This window comes from Megascapheus bottae, chromosome 17, assembly GCF_031878675.1.
Source record: "Megascapheus bottae isolate mThoBot1 chromosome 17, mThoBot2.hap1, whole genome shotgun sequence".
Classification (NCBI taxonomy): Eukaryota; Metazoa; Chordata; class Mammalia; order Rodentia; family Geomyidae; genus Megascapheus; species Megascapheus bottae.
The window spans coordinates 17,616,649-17,637,955 of NC_143525.1; the positions used below are offsets into that span (position 1 = coordinate 17,616,649).

General features: G+C 37.8%; 1 protein-coding gene across 2 annotated transcripts in view; it reads left to right on the forward strand.

Moving 5' to 3' along the window:
- Cdc27 (cell division cycle 27) overlaps nt 1–21,307 on the forward strand; it is a 55,370-nt gene that overhangs the window by 30,170 nt on the left and 3,893 nt on the right. The window contains exons 9-18 of one of the 2 annotated variants that reach the window (XM_090349997.1): nt 1,579–1,694; nt 4,392–4,491; nt 6,559–6,766; nt 6,958–7,130; nt 11,318–11,470; nt 12,209–12,417; nt 15,887–16,004; nt 17,464–17,592; nt 18,971–19,045; nt 20,509–20,665. In XM_090349997.1, the coding sequence (XP_090206123.1) occupies nt 1,579–1,694; nt 4,392–4,491; nt 6,559–6,766; nt 6,958–7,130; nt 11,318–11,470; nt 12,209–12,417; nt 15,887–16,004; nt 17,464–17,592; nt 18,971–19,045; nt 20,509–20,665 (1,438 nt within the window). The remainder of the gene's footprint in view (nt 1–1,578; nt 1,695–4,391; nt 4,492–6,558; nt 6,767–6,957; nt 7,131–11,317; nt 11,471–12,208; nt 12,418–15,886; nt 16,005–17,463; nt 17,593–18,970; nt 19,046–20,508; nt 20,666–21,307) is intronic. The other variant, XM_090349998.1, reaches the window with a different exon arrangement.

Consider the following 21,307-nt stretch of genomic DNA (forward strand, 5'->3'; position numbering starts at 1 on the left):
ATGTTGTTGTTTGGGGGTTTGGGGACTTGGGAGTTCTTTTGTTGTTGTTGTTGTTGCTTGTTTTGTTTTTTTTTCTTTTGGTCGGTCATGTGGCTCAAACTCTGGGCCTGGAATCTTCCCTGAGCTAGCTCTTCAGCTTAAGGCTAGCACTCTACCACTTGAGCCACAGCATCACTTGTGGTTTTCTAGTGGTTAAGTGGAGATAAGAGTCTCACAGATGGGTCTGGGAGTTTGGCCTAGTGGTAGAGTGCTTGCCTAGCATGCACGAAGACCCGGGTTTGATTCCTCGGTACCACATATGTAGCAAAAAGCCAGAAATGGTGCTGTGGCTCAAGTGGTAGAGCCATAGCCTTGAGAAAATCCAGGGACAGTAGGGACAGTGCTCAGGCCCTGAGCCCAAGCCCAGGACTGGCCAAAAAAAAAAAAAAGAGTCTCACAGACTTTATTTTATTTAGTTATTTATTTATTTATTTTTGCCAGTCCTGGAACTTGAACTCAGGGCCTGAGCACTGTCCTTGCACTTTCTCAAGGCTAGAGTTCTATCACTTGAGCCACAGCACCACTTCTGACTTTTTCTATGTATGTGGTACTTAGGAATCAAACCTGGTTCTTTGTGCATACTAGGCAAGCTCCCTACCACTAGTCCAAACTCCTGGCCTTCACAGACTTTGATGTCTGGGCTGGCTTTAGTGTTCAAGCCCCACGACCGACAAAAAAAATAAAATAAGATAAAAATACTTGTTTTAAACCAAATTGAGAACTGTCTACTTTTGTACTGTTAAAGAAGTGAACTGTAATTATGGCTATGAGTTTATTATAGTAATGAAGAAAGCATAGTAAAATGGTAGCATGCCAGGTAAAGTAGAAGAGCCATAACAACCAGTCACAAGTTAGGCAATAAACAGGTACGTGATTTCAGTTCCCAAATAATAAAAGCCACTTTCTGCTGTTGTTCTCCTTAACCTGTTAAAAGATATTCCCAGAAAGTTACCCAATGAAAAAGAAAAAAAAAATGCCAGGCACAGTGGCTCACATGCATAATCCTAGCTACTCTGGAGGCTGAGATCTGAGGATACTAGTTCAAAGCCAGCCCAGGCACTAAAGACCTAAAGACCATGAGACTCTTATCTCCCATTAACCACTAGAAAACCGGAAATGGTGCTGTGGCTTAGGGGTAAGGCCTGTCCCTGAGCTATTCAGCTCAGGCCCAGAGTCCAAGCCCCACAACTGACAAAAAAAAAAAAGATAAATAGAAGGTACAGTAATAAATGGAGGATAATAACATTAAGATTTTTAAAAATAGCTTTTGTGAACTTAGAACCTTTCCTTTGAAGCCAGAATAAAAGATAAAAGGCCAGTAGGAAAGTAAAAATAGTCTGAAATTTGGAATGTGCAAGTAAGCTGATGTTCATATTAATAATAAACAATTAACAATAAAGGAACAATTAACAATAACAGCACAAACATGTATTATTATAAACTCTCGTTGGGAAGATATGTGTGAGGAGCATCATGGTGTCTTTTATCATTTCTTGTTCAGTCAGTGGTCACAAATCTTAGACTTTTTGTGTTTTACAGTCTGTTGCCAGAATGGGCCAAACTGGAACAAAGTCTGTCTTCTCACAAAGTGGAAATAGTCGAGAAGTCACTCCAATTCTTGTTGCACAAACACAAAGTTCTGGCCCACAAACAAGGTATTTATTATGGTGTCCTTGGTTAGTAGTGTTTGACTTTTCTTGTTCTAAAGCTTGATTCTTTATATTTCTCCATTTTAAGAAAGTAGTAAAGCTGAGTGTCAGTGGCTCACTCCTGTAATCCTAGCTATTCAGTGGGGTTCAGAGCCAGCCCTGGTATCAAAGTATGTGAGACTCTTATTTCCCATTAACCACCAGAAAGCCGGAAGTGGTGTGTGGCTCAAAATAGTAGGGCACTAACCTTGAGCTGAAGAGCTCAGGGACAGTATCCAGGCCCAGAGTTCAAGCCTTTAAGTTTTATTCTAAAAATGCAGTTGAGTTACTTGGAAATGATTTCATCTTTGTAGGTTTTCCTTTTCAAGTTTCATTAGATGGGACAAAATCAATTCTGAACTAATTGTGCCTCCTATTGAGAATAGTACCCTCTGATTACTAAATTGCCAGTTTAATAGGAGGCTTCTTCCATGTACTTATTTAAAGTGTGTGCCATTACTGGCCAGGGGTGTTCTCTAAGAATTACTCTGCCTGTTTCTTAGTAGTTCTTTCCTCAGTTTGGATGAGTTTTCTTGCTGTAATATTGTGATACACTTCTCATGCTAACCACACAGAATTATCACAGACTCCACAAAATGGTCACAATCCCAAACAAGAGCTCTCTGAACTGAGAATGATTATGAGTACAGTTCTCTAGGCAACTTATTTTTCTGACCAACTAAGTACAAACTTGAAGATTCCCACTAATTCCTCATGTTCAGTAAAACCTGATGAAAAACAGGGAACTAGAAAAACTTACAGGGTTATGCTTACCAATCAGGATCAGGTAAAAGAAGAGCCCCACAAGGCAAGAGATCTTGAGAAAATCCTAAACACAGGATATTTTGTGTCTTTTTTAGGAAATCAGGACTTGTTATCCTCCCAGTGCTTCAGTATGCTTACTGACAAGGGATTTTAAATGAACTTCGACATTCAGAATGTTTATGGAGTCTTGATTATGTAGGCAAAAACAACAATAAATCCCTATGCTGGGGCTCTTGTCTTTTGAAAGGTTTATTTATTAAATAGCCCTGGACTTGATTTACTACTAATCAGCTTATTTTACTTTTAGAAATTTCTATGACTCAGTCTTAGGTAACTAGTAAGATTTCCTATACAGTAAGTTACAAATAGCTTAATGACAAACTTACCCATTCTTTTTTATTTATTTGTTTTGGTCAGTTGTGGGGCTTGAACTCTAGCCCTGAACTCTTCAGCTCAAGGCTAATGCTATACCACATGAGCCACAGTGCCACTTCCAAATATCCATTCTTAATTAGGTCTTTCTAGATTTTCAGTTATTTATTTTCTGAGAATAGAATTCTTCTAAGGTTTGCCTTTAAAGCAAAAATGTGTCCAAGTGATTATCAAAATCCTCTTTGCTCTAATCATCATAAGATAAAACTTAAATATAACTGTTTGAAAGTTATTCTGATGGTATTTGTTGACAAATAAATCCATTTAAAGGTTGTATTTTTCCTTTTTCCCTTACATGTTGTGGTCATAAATTCTAAATGTAAATGGCTTATATATATTTATCATTTGTTGACCCAAATCTTTTTTTTGTTTTCTTTTCAGTTGCGGGACTTGAAATCAGGTCCTCAAACTGGTCCCTGAGCTTTTTTTCCTCAAGGCTTATGCTCTATCAGTTTCAGCCACAGTGCCATGTCTGGTTTTCTGGTTGGAGATAAAAGTCCCCTGAACTTACCTTCCCAGGCTGGCTTTGAAACATCATCAGATGCCAGCTACCTGAGTAGTCAGGATCACAGGAATGTGCCATCAGCTGGCCCACATTTTTTTGTGGATTGTTTAAGGTTTAAATAATAAAATGATTTATCATTTATAGTAACATAGTTTTGTGGTTGTTGCTGTTGTTTTTGTCATCCATGGGGCTTGACCTCTGGGCCTTGGCACTGTCCCTGAGCTCTTCAGCTCAAGACTAGTGCTCTATCACTTAAGCCATAGCACCATTTCCGATTTTCTGGTAGTTAATTGGAGTTAAGAATCTCAATGGACTTTTCTGCCCTGGCTGGCTTTGCACCTCGATCTCAGCCTCCTGAGTAGCTAAGATTACAGGCGCCTGGTGTACACAGTTTCTTTTTCGTTTTTGCCAGTCATGAGGCTTGAACTCAGGGACATGTTTTGCTCAAGGCTAGTGTTTCTGCCACTTGATCCATAGCGCCACTTTTGGCTTTTTCTTAGTATGTGGTACCGAGGAATTGAACCCAGGGCTGCGTGCAAGGCGAGTACACTTATCACTAGGCTACATTCCCAGCCCCAAAAATAGTCTTTTGTTTGTTTGTTTTGGTTTGGTTGTGGGGGAGCTGTCATGGGACTTGAACTCTGGGTCTGGGTGCTGTCCCTGATCTCTTCAGCTCAAATACCCTACTCCTGAGCCACAGCACCACTTTCAATTTTCTAGTGGCTAATTGGAGATAAGAATCTCACAGACTTTAGTGCCAGGCTGGCTTTGAACCAAGATCCTCAGATCTCAGCCTCCTGAGTAGCTAGGATTGCAGACATGACCCAGCCATAAATAGTTTTTAAATGCTGAATTTTCATAGGACAAGGAAAGACCAAATTTATCAACTGTACTTACATAGTGAATCCATATTTTTCATGAGGCAGAATTGAAATAATGTCTTCTTTTTCATTTTTGTTTAGTACAACACCTCAGGTATTGAGCCCTACTATTACATCTCCCCCAAATGCACTGCCTCGAAGAAGTTCACGACTTTTTACTAGTGACAGCTCTACAACCAAGGTAATTAAAATATTTCTAAATGTCATGTTACTTAATGCTTCCATTGCTAAAATTTCTGTTTATTGATGACTTCATCTCTAATATAATTTATTTTAAATTTTTAAATAATTTTTTAAATTTAAGGCAGTCCTCTACTTTTGTGACTTTTCTTGGTCCATTGGTTTATATATGATATTCTTGAAATGATATAGTTATGGTCAAGCTGGGCATTGATGGTAGCTAAGATTATTCAGGAATCTGAGACCTGAAGATCATAGTTTAAAGCCAACCTAGACAGAAAAGTGAGACTCTAATCTTCAATTATCCACTGCAAAAGCAAACTTGGTGCCAATTACCTTCTAGAAAATGGGAAGTTGGGCTTTGCTCAAGGATAGGTTGGTAGCCTTGAGCTGAAGAGCTCAGGGATAACACCCAGGCCAAGTTGAAACCCTATAACCCACCAAAAAAGGGGGGGGGGGTTAAAAATTTAGAGAGCATGGGCCTGGAGTATGGCCTATTGGTAGAGTGCTTGACTAGCATGCATGAGGCACTGGGTTCAATTCATCAGTACCACATACACCCCCAAAAGCTGGAAGTGGTGCTGTGACTCAAATGGTATAGCATTAGCCTTGACAAATTTCAAGGACATTGCACAGGCCCTGAGTTCAACTCCCAGGACTAAGCCCCCCCAAAAAAAATTTTTTTTAGAGAACTTCATTATATTTTATCATATCCATATCATTCATGTCCCATATCCAGTCATGGGACGTGAACTCTGGGCCTGGGTGGTAGTGCTCTACCTCAAGACTAGTGCTCTGCCACTTGAGTCACAGCGTCACTTCTAATTTTCTGGTGATTAATTGGAGGTAAGAGTCTCACTGACTTTCCTACCTGGGCAGGCTGGCTTTGAACTATGAACCTCAGCTTTTTACCTCCTGAGTAGCTAGGATTATAGATGGTGAATCTTAATCAGAGTTACTCCTGTCATTTTCCCTTCCCCTTCTCAAACCATGAATGACCTTAACCATGTCATCAGATCAACAGTGTTAAGATTTATCCATTACAGTGTTTGAAGATAGCTTGGTACTATTACTTCCCCTCATTTTTAAATAATAAATGAGGATGTGTTATACTTTTAGAAAGAATAATACTTAATATACACATACGTTAATCAGCATTAACTAATATAAACCTATGTTTAGAATTGTTGCATTTAAAATTAAATGAATTTGAAGTTTTTCTTTTGATAATGATAGTACTGGGTTTTTAAATACTTTCTATACAAGTGCTCTACCAGTTGAGTCATATTCCCATCCAAGATTTCAGTTTTTATAAAATTTCTTATGAGAAAAATAGAGATTAATCAAGATTATACATTTATCTTATACATAATACCTAGGAAAACATTAAGGAAGAAGTCTAAAATGCATGTGTTTAAGCTGGACACCAGTGGCTCATCACTATAATGCTAGCTACTTGGAAGTTTAAGCTCTGAGGATCATGGTTAAAAGCAGCACAAGCAGGAAAATGTGTGAGACTCCTATTCCCATTCAGTTAATTGCCAGAGCCAGCCAGAACCGGGATTCCTGACCTTGGGGGTGAAGATTGTTTTGGAAAAGAAAAAGACAAAAAAGATGGGGGTTAGGAGGACTACAGCCCAAGTCAGCAGCCCAAAACTCCAGCTTAAAAGGCCATGAGCTTAAGACTGGAGCACCATTTATTTCAAGTTCCAACCTTAAATACCTTTCTTAAAACCAGGACACTGCCAGGGGTTACATTTGTACAAAACAGCAATCAAGTCTCCGATAGGTTAAATGAGAAGGGATTGACACAACCCAAAATCATAACAGCTTACTTCCTTTTGTACTCAATTGTGCAGGTCCAAGGTCACTGACCCCATACTTGGTCCCCAACAATTAATCACCAAAAAGCCAGAAGTAGAGGGGTGCTTCTAGTGGTATAGTGCCAGTCTTGAGCAAAAAAGGTTGAGGACAGTGCCCATGCCCTGAATTCAAGCCTCTGTACCAGCACTGAAATAAAATAAAATATATGAGTATAAAAAGTGTGGAATTTTACCTTCTTTTACAGGAGAATAGCAAAAAGTTAAAAATGAAGTTTCCACCTAAAATCCCAAACAGAAAAACAAAAAGTAAAACTAGTAAAGGAGGAATAACTCAACCTAACATAAATGATAGTCTGGAAATTACAAAATTGGACTCTTCCATCATATCAGAAGGGAAGATAACCACAATCACACCTCAGATCCAGGCTTTTAATCTACAGAAGGCAGCAGCAGGTCTGTTTTAAGTGCTTAATATTCCCTTTATTTTGTTTTATCCTATTATGAATTTATTTTAATTAAATATGTTGATATTCACTATACTGTCTTAATGTTTCAAATATATTTTGGAATTTTAGTGAATTAGTTTTCTAGAAAACTAAATTTTATTGTTTCGCTCCTTTGTTTACTATATTTTTTTCTCCCAGAAGGTTTGATGAGCCTTCTTCGTGAAATGGGGAAAGGTTATTTAGCTTTGTGTTCATACAACTGCAAAGAAGCTATAAATATTTTGAGCCACCTACCTTCTCACCACTACAATACTGGTTGGGTACTGTGCCAAATTGGAAGGGCTTATTTTGAACTTTCAGAATACATGCAAGTAAGTACAGAAAACACATATGTGCCTTTCTAGAAATAATTAAACTAAATTAAAATATCCATGCCTGAGAAAGATAAGTGTAAAAAGGTCAATATTTAATGTGTAATGTATGTGATTGTGTGATTATTTCTGTAAACATTTATAATTTATGGATAATAAGTATATTCTTTGGACACTTTTTATAGTTGTACTAGAGTTTGAACTCATAGCCTTACACTTGCTCAGTTTGCTTGGCTCACACTCTAATAATTGAGCAGTGACTCCAGCTCTTCTTGGGACTTTTCTTGAATGAAAATGAAGTTAGAATGAAAATTAATTGAAAATTAAGAAAATGAAGCTATCAATATATTCCTAAATGAAGTACTTGTACATTGGTCATATCTGAAAGTGCATATTTATCTTGTAACTATGTATGGGTAGAATGTGCTAGACACTGAGTATCTCATACTTGTAATCCTAGCAACTCAGAAGGCTGAGATCTGAGGATCAAGGTTCAAAGACAGCCCTGGAAAGAAATGTTGTGAGACTCTTATCTCCATTTAATCACAGAAAAAAGCTAAAAATGGTGCTGTAGCCCAAATAGTAGCATACTAGCCTTGAGTTAAAGGAGCTTAAGGAGAGTGCCCAAGCTCAGGATCCAAGGGCCAAGACTGGCAATAAATAAATAAGTAAATATAGGTAGATAATTACATTGTAAATCATTCCTGCAATATAATGTTATTTTTTAAAAACAAATTTTTGGCTTTTAGTATGTTCTATAAATTTGAAGAATTCAGCTTAATACTGGTATTCAAATCTGTAAATCCTAGGAGTAGTCTAGGGAGGGGGGATTTGATGCAATCACTGACAGAGTTTTCTGGACTACATTTCAGAATAACAAAAAGCAAAGCTGGAAGTATAGCTCAATTGATAGAATGCCAACTTAACAAGATGGGGCCCTGTGTTCAAATTCAGAACCACAAAAAAGTTGAAGAATACTATGAAGAGAACTGTATATAATTGAGAACATAATGTTTTTATCACAAGTGCTTTATTCTTTTCATTTCAATTAAATTTGTTGCATAGATTATCTGGTTATATTAGAAAAGAGGAAAAGATTACTAAAAGTTAAAAGCATTAAAGTTAATAAAGTTACTTTTAGTTTATTTTGAATGTATTTTAGAACATACAGTATCCTAGACTGTCTTGTGAATTCTCTTAATACAACTAGATAGGTAGTATCAATCCTCCAATTCTTGGCACATATTACTTTCTAATAAGAGATAAATTGCAAATGAGTGAATATTAATGACAGGTAGGAAGATGTCATATAAAGAAAAGTAGAAAATAGTAGAGAGACTAAAGGATAGTGAAAGTATGGTGTTCGTTTTGTTTGTTTGTTTTATACCAGTGCTCAGCATTTTGCTCACAAGTGCTGTACTGCTACTTGACCCATGTCTTCAGTCCAGGCTTTCTACTAATTAGAAACTAATTAGAGATGTGAGCCTCATGAACTTGTCAGCCTGGGCTGGCTTCACACTTTCTCAGCTCTCAGTCTCTTGCATAGTTAGGACTATGGATACCCAGCTTCTTTTTTTAAGTACACTCAGAGAAGGAAGGTTATTATGACTTCGATATAGTTTATCGTTTCACAGATACTATTAAATAGTATGTGTTGTTACCAAAGTTAATGAGCAATGACTCAATAATTTCTCAAATAATTTTATTTTTCTTTTTCGGTCTGAGATTAGAAATCAAAATTGGTATCTAAGCTTTTGCTTGTTGGCTGGTTCTGTAATCTGAGCCATGCCTCCAGTCCTAATTGGAGCCTTTATATTATTCTTTAGTTTTATCCATTTTTATTTTATCTATACTATAGTCACTTCTCAAAAGGAAGAAATTGATTTGGTATTTGATAAGTGATTAGGTCTTCCAATTCACAAAACTAAAATTCACAGTTGATAAATGTCTCTTCCCTTTGTTTTAATTTCATTGAGAACAGTCCAGATATTCCTTATTGCAAACTAAGTTTAGGATTTCGAATTTGCTAAGTTGGTAAACAAAGCTAATAAGTTTTATATTACTAAATCTCAAACTTGAGAGGAAAGACAATTTTAGAAGTTGTGCGTGGGACATGATGATTGGGAGGGGGTGGGGGAAGGAAGGGGGATAAAAACATGAGAACGGGGGTATCAATGTTTGAGAGGTAATGCACCTACTACCTGACAAATATAACTGTAACCTCTCTATACATTACCCCAACAATAAAATACAATTAAAAAATTAATATGTATCTATGACATACAAAGCCTCAGCCCAATTTTAATTATGTTCTAAAATCTAAGTGCCAGTGATTGTATATAGAGATTCCCTTTTTGAATACTTGTTTGTTAAACAGATCATTTGAAATATGATGTAAAAATCAATGTTAAAAAATTATTTAATAAAAAAAAACTTTTAAAACAAAAAAACAAACAAATAAAAAGAAAACAGAAGTTGTTCGTGGAGGGGGAGCACAGTGGCTCACAGCTGTAATCCTAGCTCTCAAGAGGCTAAGGCTAGAGGATCACAGTTCAAAGCCAGCCCGGGCACTAAAGTCCGTGAGACTCTTTATCTGCACTTAACTACCAGAAAACCAGAAGTGGCACTGTGGCTCAAGGGATAGGGTGGTAGCCTTGAGCTAAAGAGTTCAGGAACAGCACCCAGTCCCAGAGCTCAAGTCCCATGACCAACAAAAAAAAGTTGTGCATGTAGTGAGAAAAAAATGTGACTGAGGAGAGATCTTATGAAGAAGAAGAGACATAATTAGTTAGTAGAACTATCATTCCCAGCAGACAAAATACTCCGTTTTAACATGCTATAAGATTGGTAGCCTTCTTTCCTTATTATGTTTCCATCTCAGCCTCACAGTAGAAGTGGTGTGTACTTTGCTTATGGAAGTCATTCCATCATCTTCTGAGAGAATTATTCTGCAAAACCATAACTAAAGCTTGAGAGGAAAGTGTTGACTAGGGCCTCCTTATGTGTCCTACTAAGCTGTGTCACTACTGGCCTTTTATAATCTTTTTTTTTTTTTTTTGGCTTGTACTAAGACTTGAACTCAGAGCTTGGAAGCTGTTTCTTCACTTTATTTTTTTGCCAGTCCTGTGGCTTGAGCACAAGACTTGGGCTCTGTCCCTGAGCTTTTTTGCTCAAGGTAACACTCTGCCACTTGAGCCTCCGCTCCAATTCTGGCTGTTTTGTTACTTAATTGGAGATAAGAACCTCCTAGACTTTTCTGCCTTGGCTGGCTTTGAGCCTTAATCCTCAGTTCTCAATATCTTGAGTAGCAAGGATTATATGTATGAGCCCCTGGCTCTTCTTTTTTTTTTTTTTTTTTTTGCCAGTCCTGGGCTTGAGCTCAGGGCTTGAGCACTGTCCTTGGACTTTCTCAAGGCTAGCACTCTACCACTTGAGCCTCAGCACCACTTCCAGCTTTTTGCTATGTATGTGGGGTACCAAGGAATCGAACCCGGGTCTTTGTGCATGCTAGGCAAGCACTCTACCACTAGGCCAAACTCCCGGCCCCTCTTTTTTAAATTATGATTTTATATTGATTTCTCTTTTGTTCCTTGTGAAAACTTGAGTTTTCAGAGTTAATGTTCTTAAGCATGGCTTATAAATAAAACCTAGCTTATTGTGCGGGGGGGAGGGAAATGGGTACCAAGACATGTGAAAGGGTATCAATGTTTGTGAATTAATGCACCTTCTATCTGGCAAATATCATGTAACCCTTTTACTAATTACAATAAAAAAATGCAAAAAAAAAAAACCTAGCTTAAATATAGATGTAAATATATCATCAGGTTGCTCATTTTGTCTTGTAGTATTATATAGAAACCATAATAAATGCCCAGGTCAGAGTTCAAGCCCCACACCGACAAAACAAACAAATAAGAAAAAAAAAAACCCTTAATAGTCGCATATGAACCAAAAGGTGTATTTTAATTAATGCTTAGAGGACATAATAAATATTTATTCTAATATTTTATTTTAATATTTTATTCACCAGTGGCTCAAAAAAGTCTCATGGACTTTCTGCCCAGGCTGGCTTTGAACTGCCATCCTCAGATTTCAGCCTCCTGAGTAGCTAAGATTATAAGCATGAGCCATCAGTGCCCAGCTTTGTGCTGTGAACTTGTTTTCCCTTACTAGTTTTTCAATTTCAGGCTGAAAGAATATTCTCAGAAGTTAGAAGGATTGAGAACTACAGAGTTGAAGGAATGGAGATCTACTCTACAACACTCTGGCATCTTCAAAAAGATGTTGCTCTTTCAGTTCTTTCAAAAGATTTAACTGACATGGATAAAAATTCACCAGAGGTATGTTGATCAAAACACTTTTTCTTACATAGTTCTTTTTTTTCTTTTCTGCTGTGCTGGGAAGTGGAATCCAGGACTTCTCAGCATGCTAGCAAGCACTGGTGCCCTTAGCTCTATTCCCACTCCCAGCCCCTCTGTAGTTAGGTTTTGTTTATTCACAACAAATGGGAAGCCATAACAAATGGGAAGCCTGGCACAGTGGCTCACACCTGTAATCCTAGCTACTCAGGAAGCTGAGATCTGAGGATCATGGTTCAAAGCCAACCTTGGCACTAAAGTCCGTGAGACTCTTTTCTCCAACTATGCACCAGAAAATCAGAAGTGATGCTGTGGCTTAAGGGGTAGGGCAGTAGCCTTGAGCTGAAGAGCCCAGGAACAACACCCAGGCCCAGAGTTAAAGTCCCACAAGACACACACATACACACACACACAAATGGGATAGCTAAGGAATGTTTGTTCAGCCTCATCTGAAACTGCTCCATTGAGCAACCCAGTTGTTGAATCCCTGGATCACCATAAGAGCACTCTGGTTTGTGTTTTACAGATAAGTTTTAGTAATTCAGCAAATAAGGACTCCACAGAGGATAAACATCAGCATGGCCTCTTAGCTAAAGCCCTTTAGTTTTTGTTTATCTGTGCTAAGTGAATTAATGAGGTTTGGTTAGACACAGGTTTTTATTAGAAAAAAAACAAAGTTTTAATTGTGTTTTTCCTTTTTTTCCTTTCCATTTTGCTCAGGCCTGGTGTGCTGCGGGGAACTGTTTCAGTTTACAACGTGAACATGATATTGCAATTAAATTTTTCCAGAGAGCTATCCAGGTTGATCCAAATTATGCTTATGCCTATACTCTACTAGGGCATGAGTTTGTGTTAACTGAAGAACTAGATAAAGCATTAGCATGTTTCCGAAATGCTATCAGAGTGAATCCTAGGCATTATAATGCATGGTAAGTGCTAATGAAATGCAAAAACAAAAACTTTTGCCTTTTTACAGTAATGAGATACCTAACGAGAAAAATTACTGAGTATCTGATGCATATTTTTTGTGTATCTCATTTCTAAGCAGTTACACTGCTGAAACAATGGCCAATAAAGCTAGTTTTTGTTGACACATAAAACAACCTAGCTTGTTGCCAGGAGTTTGGCCCAGTGGTAGATGCTTACCTAGCATGCACAAAGACCCGGATTTGATTCCTCGGTGTACCACATACATAGAAAAAAGCCAGAAGTGGTACTGAGGCTCAAGTGGTAGAGCTCCAGCCTTAAGAAAGCCCCAGGACAGTGCTCAGGCCCTAAGCCCAAGCCCAGGACTGGCAAAAAAAAGAAAAAGAAAAGAAAAAGAAAACAACCTAGCTTGTTTGTGCTGCTATCCCTTCAGATAAATAGTTCTCTGTAATACTGTTGTTTCTTACTATTTTATTTTATTTTGTTGTTCTTATTGTTTTACTTTTATAAACTTACTATTTTTTGCCACTTTGGGAGCTTAAACTCAGTATCTCCCACTCTAGCTTGGCTTGCTTTTTTTTTTTTTTTTTTTTTTTTTTGCTGGTCCTGGGCTTGAGCTCAGGGCCTGAGCACTGTCCTTGGGCTTTCTCAAGGCTAGATCTCTACCACTTGAGCCTCAGCACCACTTCCGACTTTTTTCTATGTATGTGGTACCGAGGAATCGAACCTGGGTCTTCATGCATGCTAGGCAAGCACTTTAACCACTAGGCCAAACTCCCGGCCTTGGCTTGCTTTTTATTTTCTTTTTTTTTTCTCTCTTTTTTTTTTGTATTGTTTTTGGTTTGGGGGGTTGTTTGTTTGTTTGTTTGGGGTTTTTTTTTTTGCCAGTCCTAGGGCTTGAACTCAGGGCCTAAGCACTGTCCTTGGGCTTTTTCTTCATGGCTAGCACTCTGCCACTTAAGCCACAGTACCACTTCTGACTTTTCCTTGTGTGTAGTACCAAGGAATCGAACCCAGATCTTCATGCATGCTAGACAAGCACTCTACCACCAAATTCCTTTTTTATGGCTGGCACTGTACACTTGTACAACACCTTCAGTCAAGCATTTTGTTAAGTGGAAATGGAATCTCACAGAAGTTTTTTGTGTTTTGTTTTTGCCAGTCCTAGGGCTTGAACTCAGGGCCTGGGCACTATCTCTGAGCTGCTCTGTGCTCAAGGCTAGTGCTCTCTAACACTCAAGCCACAGTGCCACTTCCAGCTTTTTCTGTTTATGTGGTGCTGAGGAATCAAATCCAGGGCATCCTGTATGCAAATCACTAAGCCACATTCCTTTCCCTCAAAGATTTTCTACTCAGGCTGGGTTTGAACCATACTCCTGATCTCAACTTCCTGAATAGCTACGATTACAGACTTGAGCCACCTATGCCCAATTGAGGGGTTGTTTAACAGATTAGAATCTGTTGACTACTTAACAATGACTAAGTTCTCAATAAATTTTCTTACCAAAACTTCTCTATCAGGGAGGACTATTTGGGCTGACAAGTGCTCACTAATAGAATTTTAAATATTGAATTAGTTTAGATATAAGTATCTAAACACTGAGCTGATTTATTATTTTAATTTTCACCCATACTATTAACATAGACTTTTTTTTTTTTGTCAGTGGTAGGACTTGAACTCTGGGCCTAGGTGCTGTCCCTGAGCTCTTCAGCTCAAGCCTACTGCCCTACCATTTGAGCCACAGTGCCACTTCTGGTTTTCTGGTATTTTGGTTGGAGATAAGAGTCGCCTGTGCTTTTGTGCCCAGGCTGGCTTTGAACTGTGATCCTCAGGTCTCAGCCTCCTGAGTAGCTAGGAAGGATTACAGGTGTGAGCCACCAGCACCCGGATAGCATGAGTTTTTTATACCTTTTTGTCACATACCACCATTATAATGATAAAACTACTCAAGGCAGATACTTTGACCAATTAATTGGTGCTTATTCCCATTATCACCTCTATCCTAAAAAAAATTTTTTTGTTAACTATGTACAGTAGTAGACATTTTGAAAACACAGAAACAATTCTTGCCTATCAACTAATACACTGTTACAATAAAATTACAAATTTAAATACTATAATATAGGTGAACATGCTTTTAATATATACAGTAAAGCCATATATAACATTCTATATAATACAATTATAGCAATATGAAAGACATATGTACATTTGGACAAAGAATATGGAAATAACATTTGTTAGGTCGGACTTTAGACTCATAAAACAAGACCCTGGTAAGATCTTTATTAATTAGCTGTATAACTTTTAAATTCTATTTATGTATTTATTTTTTGTCAATACTAGGGCCTGAACTTTAAGGTCTCATGCTCTTGCTTGGCTTTTTCACTTAAGGCTGGCACTTTATCACTTGAGCCATAGCTCCCCTAGCAGCTTTTTGATGGAGATCAAAGTCTCTTGGATTTGTCTACACTGTCTGGCTTTGAACTATAGTCCTCAGATCTCATCCTCTTTGAGTAGGATTGAGCATCTTGTACCAGCTTTTGCTATATAACATTAAATAAAGAATTTAAGCACTCTGAACTTCATTTTGCTTATTTGAGTTGGGGAATGATAACAATCTTCTCTTAGTTTTTTTTAGGATTAAGTGAAATAATATAAGAATTTTAGCACCTGGTAGATAGTAGAGGATTAATCTGGTTTAAATAAATACATGCATGTGTACAATACCATGATAAAATCTTTGTCACATTAGTATAAACTTAATTAAAACAAGAAATAATAACAGGAAAGTAAAACAGATTTAATTGGTGGTGGGTGCCAGCAGGATAAAGGAAGACAGATGGAGAGAGTGGCAGTGGGTGATTACGATTGATGTACGTCATACACATGTACGGACATAGAACAGTAATCTCACCGAAATTGTTCTAAGATGAGAATGAAGACATGAGGGATATTGAAAGGGGTGTGTACTTGTATGGAATGGAACCATCCTTGTGTAATAACTGATGTATGCTAACTTTTTTTAAAAAGTTACAAATGGGAAGAGAAAAGAAACAGGTTGTACAAACACCAACATAAGACTTTTCTTTGTATTATTTTTAAGAAGACTGGTGTTAGTAGTTCACACCTGAAATTCTAGCTACTCAGGAAGCTGAGATCTGAGATTCACAATCCAAAGCCAGTCTAGGCAAGAAAGTCAATGAGACTCTTACCTCAATCAGACCAGGGACCTTGCCCAGGCCCTGAGTTCAAGCCCCATGACTAACCAAAAAAAAAAAAAAAAAAAAGACACTACTAAAATGTTTAATTGATTTTTATCATAACTGATCATTTTTTCCCTCCCCTAAGACCACCAGTATTTTTCACTGCTTTTTAAGATGCCAAATACTATGCATATCCTTTTAGTAGCTGAAATAAGTTGGCAACTAAAGCTTTAGCCCTAAATTAATTTTGTTTTATGATTTCAGGTATGGTTTAGGAATGATTTATTACAAGCAAGAAAAATTTAGCCTTGCTGAAATGCATTTCCAGAAAGCACTTGATATCAACCCTCAAAGTTCAGTTTTACTTTGCCACATTGGAGTAGTAAGTAACTTTCTAAATATTTTTGCTACCACTCTTTTAAAATATTTTTACCACCCTTTCAAAATATTTTTATTGATTAACTTATATGAAAATTGGGCTTTTTTAATGGTTGGTATTCACAACATCTCTGAGTCTTCACTGCACAAAACACTGCCTCTTTAGCTTGATATTTAAAAAAAATACGAGTTTGGAAGCATGGCTTGGGTGTTGGTGTACCAGCCAAAGAGCAAAAGAGCATTGGATATGAATTCGAATTCTGATCTCAGACAGTAAAATAAAATAGGAGTTGGAGATGTGACTCAGATGGTGGAGACTAGCCAATGAGTGAAAGCTTCAAGTACGAAGGAAGGAAGGAAGGAAGGAAGGAAGGAAGGAAGGAAGGAAGGAAGGAAGGAAGGAAGGAAGGAAGGAAGGAAGGAAGGAAGTAGGCAGGCGGGCCAGGAGTTTGGCCTAGTGGTAGAGTGCTTGCCTAGCATGCACAAAGACCCGGGTTCAATTCCTTGGTACCTCATACTTAGAAAAAGCCAGAAGTGGTGCTGAGGCTCAAGTGGTAGAGTTCTAGCCTTGAGAAAAATCCAAGGACAGTGCTCAGGGCCTGAGCTTAAGCCCAAGACTGGCAAAAAAAAAAAAAAAAAAAGAAAGAAAGAAAGAGAGGGAGGGAGGGAGAGAGAGGAAGAGTGGAAAGAGAGAGAAAAGAGCAAGGAGAGATCACTGTTAATGCTCTTATCCTTTGAGCAATTCACTTTTTTTTTTTTAAGAATTTTTGCTAAATGAATGATAAATAGTAACAATACCTTGCCTCTCTTCTTATATGACTCAAATGAGAGTTGTCTATTTCTATGTTTGCTTCTTTTGCTTGCTTTTTGGTATTGTGGATTGAACTCAAAGCTTTGAGCATATTATTGCACCAGTTCTCTACCACTAAACTATGCTGTCACCCCCATTTTTCAAATAAGTATTCCTAAACTGTAATTTCTATGAATAATATTATTGATAGACAAGAGGTTCTTTGAATAACCCTTTTAAACCTAATATTTAGATGACCATAATAGAATTTTTGAAATGGATTGTTTAAATATACATTCTTTCCTTATAAAGGGAAAAATCAAGGTTTTACTTGCTTTTTGGATTTAAGGGTATACTGATAACTGCTCAATAATAGAATTGTAATTATTCTTAGGAAAATATAATGGTAGTTTGGAAGTTAGGAAAGAATCTCTTGTTAAATGATGTAGCGTGCTTATCTTTAAAGTAGACGAAATTAATAGAATAGATTTTAGAGATAATCTGGATCATCATTTGTTACTACATTCACTTAACCAGTGAACAATGCAGTTAAAGCATACAATCTCATCTCTAATAATTTTGTTGTCTTTGTATTTGTTTTGAGTCACATTATATGGTTCTCATCTTCATTAACATCAAGGGGGAGGGTTAACATGACTTTTTTTTCTTCAAGGTTCAACATGCACTAAAAAAATCTGAGAAGGCTTTGGATACTCTAAACAAAGCCATTGTTATTGATCCCAAGAACCCTCTATGCAAATTTCACAGAGCATCTGTTTTATTTGCAAATGAAAAATATAAGGTAAGATACATAGTTCACTTATCTTCCACATTGTATTAACTTATATCCCTTTTTTAAAAACTAAAACTTATTTATATGTTCATTTCTTTTTTCTTTTTTTCTTTTCTTCTTTTTTTGGCCAGTTGTGAGGCTTGAACTCACGGCCTGAGCACTGTCCTTGGACATTTCTCAAGGCTAGAGCTCTACCACTTGAGCCACAGCACCACTTCCAGCTTTTTTTCTATGTATGTGGTACTGAGGAATCGAACCCGGGTCTTCATGCATGCTAGGCAAGCACTCTACCACTAGGCCAAACTCCCGGCTATGTTCGTTTCTTAACTGAAGCAATTCATTTTCTCCAATTTCAGAAACTGCTAGTCCTAGGGCTTGAACTCAGGGCTTGGGCACTGTCCTTGGGTTTCTTTAAGGCTAGTGCTCTGCCACTTGAGCCACAGCACCACTTTGGCTTTTTCTGTGTATGTGGTACCAAGGAATCAAACCTAGGGCTTCATGCATGCTAGACAAGAGCTTTACCACTAGGCCATGCTCCTAGCACAAATCTAATTATTATTCTTACATTTTTCTCATCTTTCCAACTTTAGCAAAGTTTTTTGGTTTGGGTTTGGGTTTTGGTTTTTTGTTTTTTTTAGTTGGTTGATTGGTTGGGTTTTCTTTTGGGTTTTTTTGTTGTTGTTGCCGCCAGTCCTGGGGCTTGAACTCAGGGCCTGAGCACTGTCTTTGGACTTTCTCAAGGCTAGAGCTCTACCACTTGAGCCGCAGAACCACTTCTGGCTTTTTTCTGTGTGTGTGGTACTGAGGAATCAAACCCAGGTGCTTGCTAGGCAAGCACTCTACCAGTAGGCAGACTCCCGGCTCTTTAGCAGAGTTTCACTGGGTAAAACCTCATTAAAGTTAGGTCAGTTGGTATTCAAAGCTTAGTGTTGTATGAGGGAGAAGATCCAGACAGAACTTGTGTTCTGCAACCTAGTTTTTCAAGGCACTGTTTTATAAATTCACACCTAATATGATGAGCTTATTATTTTTAACTAAAATGGTGTCAGAAGCAGAGCTTATCCCAATTTACTTCTTTCATAGCAGTGTATAGGTTTTCAGTGTACTCTGGTGAATGCCTACTATTTCTTAGTTCTTAGCAAATAATGATTTTTCATGCATTATATTTTTAGAACAACAAGAATGCAGTGTAGTGGAGTGCTGCACAAGAGAGAGGAATAATGCACGCGCATGCACGGGAGGGGAGGGGAGAAAGGCAGTGCAGAAGTATATTAAGTATATTAAGGTTCCATAGCTTTTATTTAAATGATTTGGGAAATTTAACAAGAATGCTTGCTTTGCTAAAACACCATTTTGCTATTCTAAGATTTTTTCTTTGCCTTTTCAGTCTGCATTACAGGAACTTGAAGAATTGAAACAAATTGTTCCCAAAGAATCCCTCGTTTACTTCTTAATAGGAAAGGTAAAGTTGGGGCCCTGTTCCTATACTGTGACTTTTATAACCACATTAATTTTTGAAGAATAAAGAATAAATACAACACTTAATGTACATATCTTAAGCATATTCTATGTACACATCTTGAGCATATTCATCTAGGCTTTAAACTAAGGACTCCGAGAATAATGTATAAGAAAATGATAGCTTACTGAAGAACCAAAAATGCGTAACTCAAATCCTAACCTTCCTGTGCTGTTAGAAATAAATGAATAAGGCCAATAAGAGTACCACATGGAAAGTCCTTAAGTTCCAATGCTTCATAAAATACTTAGATATCAGCTGGGCATAGTGGCTCACGCCTATAATCCTAGCTACTCAGGAAGCTGATTTCTGAGGATCATGACTCAAAGCCAGCCTGGACACTAAAGGGATAGAATGGTAGCTGAAGAACTCAGGGACAACACCCAGGCCCAGAATTCAAGTCCCACTTGACCAACAATGAATTAATTAATTAATTTAGATATCTCTTACAAGAAGAACTTTAGCTGGGTGCTGGTAGCTTATGTTTGTAATCTTGGCTACTTGGTAAGCTAAGATCTGAGGATCATGATTCAAAGCCAGCTGTGGGCAGGAACCTCTTTGAGACTCCTGTCTCCACTAAGCTATCAAAAAAGCCACAAGTGGAACTGTGGCTCAAGTGATGGACTGCTAGTTTTGAGAAAAAGAAGCTCGGACAGTGCCCAGGCACTGAATTCAAGCCGCTAGACCAATACCAGAAAGAGAGAGAGAGAACATTGTAGTGGCACTATAGAGGGTCTAAGATCCCCAAGGCCAGACTAGCCAGGATTTTACAGATTAGGCATCCAGATGCAGTTGGTTCGTGAGTGTTAGGAGCTTCTGAAGTTCGTTTCTTTACATTGTCAATGTTCCAATCAAAGTGAAAATTATTGGAAACATCCTACCTGAAAGACAGATGCAAGAAATTTTTCCCCCTCCTCCCTGGGGCATGAACTCAGAACCTGAATACTATCTCTGAGCTCTTTTGCTCAAGACTAGCACTCTGCAACTTTGAGCCACAGCTCTACTTCCAGTTTTCTGGTGGTTAATTGGAAATAAAAATCTCCCAAACTTTTCCTGCCTAAGCTGGCTTTGAATCATGATTCTCAGATCTCAGCCTCCTAAAGTATAGATTATAGGCACTAGGGCCTGGCAAGGCAAGGAATTCTGAGAATAAATCTGACTGTATTGGAAAATAATTCAGTCTCTAGTACCAACACATTCTTGCCTGCTCATGTGCACCCCACATATACACACAGAGATAACTCAAAAGCATTTATGAGTTTGTCTATTTGATGAAAATGTCCGTGAATAATAGAATTGGGGTTAGAGCTCACAAGTCAGGAGCCTACTCTAATATTATAAATGTTTATGTTTTTAGTGGAAGCCCACAACTTAATGAAAAATGTAGTGTTGCTGTTTGTTTTTAGGTTTACAAGAAGTTAGGTCAGACACACCTCGCCCTGATGAATTTCTCTTGGGCTATGGATTTAGATCCTAAAGGAGCCAATAACCAGATTAAAGAGGCAATTGATAAGCGCTATCTTCCAGATGATGAGGAGCCAATAACCCAAGAAGAGCAGATCAGTGAGTATTATACGTAAGATTTCTAGTATTCAGAAAGCTACCTTTTATGTAAGAATTTGTGGAATGCTTATTAAAATTTTTCTAACTGTATGTTTTCTTTATATAAATGGAAATTTAGGGAAATTTAATAGAGTGAAGTGCCTGTGGAGTCAAGTAATTAATTAAATTTTCATTTTTTTGCATTTGAATATGTAAGTAATATTGCTGCAGCTTAATGGAATGTATTGGGACTGCTAAATGTAAATATGTAGAAAACATTGTAAGTTTTGGGTGAAGGTACAGGGATTTAAACTCAGGACATTGTTCTTGCTAATGTGTACTCTATCACTAGGCTATAACCTCCCTCCCTTGTGGCTATTCAAATTTAATGTATTCCAAATACATGCTTTGTATAACTTAAGAGTTAGAAAAAGGGGCTAGGAGCATAGCCTAGTGGCAGAGTGCTTACCGAGCCTGCATGAAGTCCTAAGTTCAATTCCTTGGTACCACATATACAGAAAAAGCTGGAAGTGGCACTGTAGCTCAAGTGGCAGAGTGCTAGCCTTGAGCAAAAAGTGTCCAAGGACAGCGCCCAGACCCTGAGTTCAAGCCTAGGGCTTGAACTCTGGGCCTGGGTGCTGTCCCTGAGCTCTTCAGCTCAAA